Source organism: Platichthys flesus, chromosome 18, assembly GCF_949316205.1.
Source record: "Platichthys flesus chromosome 18, fPlaFle2.1, whole genome shotgun sequence".
NCBI lineage: Eukaryota > Metazoa > Chordata > Actinopteri > Pleuronectiformes > Pleuronectidae > Platichthys > Platichthys flesus.
In genome coordinates this window covers 14437688-14444453 of record NC_084962.1, presented here as the reverse complement: position 1 = coordinate 14444453, position 6766 = coordinate 14437688, and the positions used below count along the sequence as shown (strand labels likewise).

General features: G+C 45.0%; 1 protein-coding gene across 1 annotated transcript in view; it reads left to right on the top strand.

Annotated features, from left to right (window-relative positions):
* Positions 1-1572: 1572 nt before the first annotated feature.
* The window catches only part of syne1a (spectrin repeat containing, nuclear envelope 1a), a 106325-nt gene continuing 101131 nt past the window's right edge, over positions 1573-6766 (top strand). Inside the window, exons 1-2 of the mRNA XM_062412002.1 lie at positions 1573-1717; positions 4366-4427. Of these exons, the coding sequence (XP_062267986.1) occupies positions 1573-1717; positions 4366-4427 (207 nt within the window). The remainder of the gene's footprint in view (positions 1718-4365; positions 4428-6766) is intronic.

Sequence of the window (6766 nt, the reverse complement as noted above, 5' to 3'; positions counted from 1 at the left end):
TTGTGTTTGTGTGTATGTTTGTTAGGGAAATTATTTACACAAGAAGAGGAAAAAATGGACAAACTGAATAAAAGAGAGAACAGGTCAAACAGAAATCGAGATATAGACCAGATTTCTTCTCTAATTTTACTGCAGCAGTGGATGGGATGGGGCTAATGTTGGTCCTTATAACACAGGTTTAACAAATTCCTCGTATCACCAACAGTAGCTCCCGCAGTTAATTAATAACTGAATTAACAATACCATTGCGGATATCATTATAAACCTTTCTGTTTTGGCAATGGGCTCTTTTCTTTGCCGGTGGTGCTGCTGGTTGCGGCCTGTAAAAGGGACCTTTTACAGGTTTGTGAACAACCAGACTATATAGTTCCAGTCTATATTATATCGAACACTTTAAACTCAGATCCTGCTGCATATACTATGTAAAATACACGTTGTACCTCACCTCAAGTATTCTATTTACCTCAATTGCATACTGTTGTATTCAGGTCTTCCTCCCCTGGGGACAAAACAAACAGACAAGTGTACTGTATGTGACTGAAAGATCCTTTTTGAAAAGGGTACAGCAGCAGATCAGACAGGACGACTGCCAGCGATAGTCTGCTCCCCTGCAGGCTCTATAAAGTATAAAAGCTGCACACCTCCGAGCCCTGCATGGCATCTGTGTGAATGAGAGAGAGGAGGGGTATTAGAGTAGAGCAATACATGAGGGATTCCTGCACGTCTGTCCTGATGCTGTGTTTGAGCATGTGTGTGTGTGTGTGTCTGTGTGCATGTGATGCTGTCAGAGTACACAGCTTCCACAGCCTCCCCTCCTAACCTGCTAAACGGCCCCCTTAAACCCACCCACCACCACTCAGTTCCCCCTCTCCCCGCCAGGACGGGGCTGCTGTGACATCACTCATTCCCACGCACTCTGATTGGCTGACCAGAGGAGGGAAGGATTGTTCCCGCAGCCTACAGTGAGAAATTAAGAGAGCGAGAGAGAGAGAGAGAGAGCGAGAGAGAGAGAGAGAGAGAGAGAGAGAGAGAGAGAGAGAGAGAGAGAGAGAGAGAGAGAGAGAGAGAGAGAACGTGGGAGGGAAAGACCGAGGTAGAGAGTGTGTGAGAGGAGAGAGAGGGAGAGAGCATGAGAGAGAGGGCGAAAGGGACGAAGCAAGAAAGATTGATGCTGAGAGACGCCGGCACTGCACTGCTCTCTCTCACACTCACACACACAGACGCAATCACACACACTCACACACAAACAGTCTTTGCATCACGCGTACACTCGCATCACACTCCCAAGCTGCTTAACAGGCAGGAAAAAAAAAACACTTAGTGTGTGACTGAGTGTGCAGCCTGTTACTGCAGGACAGGACAGAGGACAGCGAAGACGTAAAAGACGAGGGGAGCACCAGAGGGTGAAACCTTTGCCTCAGAGCAACAGTTCCACCGCTGTCATCTCGGGAGGTCCAAGGGCTCCAGGGAGACCTTTGAAGAAAGCCCCCCCCCCCCCCCTCCAAAAAAGGGGGGAGAGGCAGCAAGGACAGGAGCAAGGGCAAGTGTAGCCTCTCCTGGAAGTTGTCGTGGATGTCTTCTCAGCGTCCCCATGATAACTGGCGGGAACCGAGGCGCAGTCCGGGGCACAAGATGGCACGACGAGCAGGGGGCGAAGCTTCCCCTAAAAAGAACACATCCCTCAACCTGGTGACCGGGTTCTACCACTACCTCCGCGGTGAGTGGCACAGTGTGTTTCTGTTACTCTGAGAGGCGGAGAGCGTGAGGAAAAAGAGGGAAAGTGCAACGTGTGTAATTTTGCATATGCTGAGGGTACGTGTGTGCGTGTCTGATTTAGAGGGGCACTGCAGCATGGGCCGTACGTGCCTGCTGCATGGGAGTGTGCGAAATGGGCCAATATTCGAAGGGGGCGTTTCCACCTTGGCAGAGTATGCATCTATCTGTGTGTGTGTTTATGTGTGTGTGTGTGTGATGTGTGTGTGTAGGTGTGTGTGTATGTGTGTGAGTGTGTGTGTGTGTGTACAGCAGGTGAAGAAAGCATATCCGGAGGAGAAGTAGCAGCTCCCTGCATGTGTCACGGCCCAGCAGGCTGACTGTCAAAATGTTTGATTTCTTATCTCTCTGTCTGACCCTGTGGTTGTGTGCCTGCCTGCACATCTGTATCTATATACAACGCATCCAGCTTCTTGTCTGCCTGCTCCTCAGGGTCTCTCCCTGTCTGATAGATGAGATGAGATTAGACCAGAGGATAAACGACCACAATGTTTCACTATGAATAAAAAAGCTATAAGCGAACAGAAGGGTTCTTTTACAGAGTTGGTGCATTTAATTCCTTCCTTTTCTGTTTGAGCCAGCGTCTGAGTTGAAAAACTAGATTTCAATGATATTTCACTCTGTCCCCTCTACTGCTGGGGGGGCCAAGGTGAGAATTCAGGGGCTGCAGATGAAACTAATGATTAGAAAGGCCAACTCTCGCCAAGGAGGTAATCAAGTGTGGTGAAAGGCTCCTGCGATGCCTGGCTGCTGAGGACGGCTGTTTCCCTTTGTGGTATTGAAAGAATGTGAGCCGTCTGTGTGTGTGTGTGTGTGTGTGTGTGTGTGTGTGTGTGTGTGTGTGTGTGTGCGCAGAGTTCAAAGTCACCTCGTCCCTGAGAGCTGGGAGGCTGGCATCACGTACATGCAGACATGTTCTCCGTCACACGTCCCTGCTGCTGGATTCAGGAGGCGAAGACTTTCTCATTCTCACCCAATATTACCGCCCATCAATATTTGATTACTCCCGGACCCAATCATAAGATTAATTCATAGAGCGGGGACCTGCTCGGTGGCACGTATGACTATGCATGAATGTATCTGCATTATGTATGAACGACCCATCATCCCACACACACAGACACACACACACCCCTGACTGTTGTGTGCCCACACCACCTAGTGACACAGTAACCAACTTGAGTGTAATCAAACCTTCAGCATATTTCATTAAGTAGACGAACGCTCTGTGTCAGACGTCCTCTCTCGCTGATAACATGCTTATCTCAAGGATATTGCTCTGTGGTGCAGATGGTGCAGGGAAAAAAAGCTCCGTCACTGCAGAGCCGCAGGTAGACGACACATCTGTGTTGTGCACGTCATAATGGGACATGAGTGACAGTGGCAAATTACTTATTAACCAGTGACAGAAGTCCCACGTTGTTATTGCAAGGACACAATGAAAGAAATCAGGAGGGATGAATTGCAACAGGGACATAAGGTGTTTGAAATGATAGAGTAATTCTCAAAATACACTTTTCCGTTTCCTTTTTTTTTGACACAAACACAGTTGGAAGACAATTAAATAAATTAAATATTTCCGATCTACATAGTTTGCCATAACTTTGAATATGATAATGAACTTATGATTTAGGCATGGTAGTGGGGTGGTTAGCACTGTCTGCACTGGGGTTAGGTAAATTGGAGACTCTTACTTGCCCTCTCGCCCAATCTGCCACCAATCCCAGGCGCCCAAAGGAAAAGCATCGATAATGTATGGATGAATGTTGTTTAATGCATGTTTTATAGCTTATTGTCAAACACAAATAGAATTTGACACTTAAATAAAGAAACAACAGCTCAATAGACTGGTTCAATCTTCCTGTATTGTGATATTTTGATTGTGAAGGTTTGTATCGCTGTTTTGGTCTCAGAGTCATCACAGCCCTAGTTGGTTCTAAAACGCCTCCAGAACCTCCAGTTGCTGTACCGTCACTATAATGTTTGGTTTGTATGCATGTATTGACAAGGCTTGATTGTTTTCTTGTTCTCATTTAAGTGAAGTGGCTTGTTGTCGGATGCATGGTCAGCAGACATCTATCCTATTGATTGTGTGTTGGCTAAAAGGTTTTTCATGCAGCAAATGTAGCCTCCACAAACAGTGTCCTTCCCTTTTATGCAACTCTAAAAGTACATCCAGAGTTAGGTTGGCTTTTACTTAGCAACACTCTTGTAGCAGCAGATCGAATGCTGCTGCAGAGATCGTGGCAGTGGTACATATGTCGAGGTAGAAGATGAACCACTGCCCTTCTCTCATCTAAAGGGCATTTCTCAGTGCAAGGGTTTTCTGTCCACATTTAGAGTGCAGCTCGTGAAAATGCCATCTTTAAATGTCAAACATCTTCTTCAGTGTAAGGTGTGATTTGATGCGACTCAGTCGATACATAAAGCAGAAAGTTAACAATATCAAAGTTAATGAGAGTCGCCATGTGGCTCTGCAAAGCCAGTCCACTCTCAAAAAACAATACACAATGAGAAGATTGTGTTTTTAATCCCTCGCTTTGTGTAACGTTGCATGTGACTGATAGTGATGCTCTGGGCTCTGATTTACAGATGAGCAGGAGGCCGTGCAGAAGAGGACGTTCACGAAATGGATCAATTCCCACTTGGCGAAGGTAAGAGAGTTTTGTTGATTCCCATCACCACTGCCAGCCATTGTGTTGCTCTATACAAACACCAGTGCCGGTGAGCGTGGATTGAAAACTTCCCGCATCTAAATGCTTTTCCAATTTTTGAATCACGCTGCTGCTTCCACAGTTCTCGCTGTGACATTTGCTCCATTTCCAAAACACACTGTGGAGCTGGTCATGGGACTGACGGTGCCAGCTCAGACCACACACACACACACACACACACACACACACACACACACACACACACACACACACAGTCATTCTCGCTCACATGCCTTTCATATTCCTTTTTTTTATTCCTCCAATCTCAAACAGCTTGTAGCAAGGATTTACTCTTTCTCTAATTATTACTTTCACATTGCAGCATTTAACACACTGTACATCTTTTTTTCCTGCGAGCTGCTGTCACTAATTTAAGACTTTGTAATCCATAAGCCCTCTATCTCAATATGAGCCAATTTAGATTTCACAGGATAACATTTTTTAAGTTAAAGACTGTCATTCATTTCCCTCCTTAAAGAGCCCGGACAAGAGAGTCTCTGTAACTCACACTAAACAATCCCACTCGGTGCAGCTGCTGCCGTGGGGGCCAACGTATGTGTGTAATCATTGTATTATCCTGCATTAGGCTGCTCACGTTAACCAATTACTGCCTGAATAGTGTGTCAGGAGAGGGTAGACAAGGCAAATACGGCACGGTGCAACGCAATTAAGCCTGAGTTCAATTTGTGACGGCCCTCTCAAGGTTTCATACTCGGTTACGACAGCTGTGGAGACTCTGATCCGCGGTGACATGGAGGGGAAAATTAATTTGAAAAGGACTCTGAGGGGAATAAGCCTGGACGTAACTTTAAATATCATGTCTCGTGGCCGTGCCGGCAGCAAATAACACGCGGCCCGATATTTGAATGCCTTGAATTTTTAATAAAGCGATACGATAAGCACATAGTTTATTTATCGAATCATTTTGACACAATAGAGTGGAGCATGTGGGGGATTTAGCTATTTCATGGTTAGTGAGTATGTTGGGGTTTGAGGGAAGTGGAGAAGACGATGACGAGTCTGAGGGATCCACAAAAACCTTGTGTAACCTTCTGGGGAATATTTACTTATTTGCAAATTTACATAATAAGCTGGATTTTTTTACATATGGGTAGAACCATGCTAACTTTTCCCATTTTCCTTATGTTTTATGCTAAGCTAAGCTAACTATAGCGGAGAAGGGGGAAACAAAATGCTTATCCAACTCTCAGCAAACAAAGAAAATACACAACATCCCCACAGTCCTGACACCGAAGCTCTATTTATGTCGCACAAACACAAATAACACAACTCGACCAGGATCCTGTAAATGTAATTACTATTCCATTTAAATTCCTTGAATGAACCAATTCAGCTAATCAATAGATAAGCGATACCATCACAGTTCCATCAGAAAAGATAACCAAGTTTGTGCCCCCGTGATTCTCTCTCTCTACCTAGTTGATCAAATTAGTAGCTCTCCTCCTCCTCGCCCATCACTCTGTAGGTTAGTGCAGATAAAACAGCATCTTGTCTGAAATTCATAGACACTGTACAAAGAGCCGTTTACTTAGTAGACGAGACTGTGTGAGAGAGAGCGAGACGGAGGGATGGAGCGAGGGAAGAGGCTTTAACAGTTGGTTTGGTTCGCTCTCCTGGGGGGATAGATCATGCCCCTGGCTATGCAGATGATTAGGCCACTCCAGTTATCACAGGTCTTTAATACAGTGCCTAAAGGTACGTGATAAAGCGTTAGGTGAGTTGAGACGCGGCGAAAGGATTTTCCATTCTCCGTCGCTCCCCTCCCCCTCACTTTTCCACTCCACAGGTATAACAAAAGAAGTCTTATGGGCTCTGAAGAAGAGTTTCTATGAGAGAGGACGTATCGGAGCCGTTAATTTATACAGAAGATTAATAGCTCTAATTGCTCTGAGAAGTTCACCAGATTAAGTCACCAGCTATAGACCAAAGATAAAAACCGTAAGAGAGGCTTTAGGGTTTTTACTTTTTGGATGGAACACTTTTGTTTAATAGAGGGTCATGTGGAATTTTTCCTTTCCTTTTACTCATTTCCAAGAAACACACACATTCATCACATCTCTGTTGAATGTGCCAGTGTCAGTCAGCTGACGAATTTTGAACTGCAGTCCTTCGGCCAGATGTTTTTGAGACATCCGGCAGATAAAAACTTATTTTTGCCTTTAAACAGTTTTGCTTGCCCTCCAATTTTTTTTTATTTTTTATACTGTTTAGCTTTTCAAGTAAATAACAAGCTTTCAAGTTGAACTTTGCAGTGCACA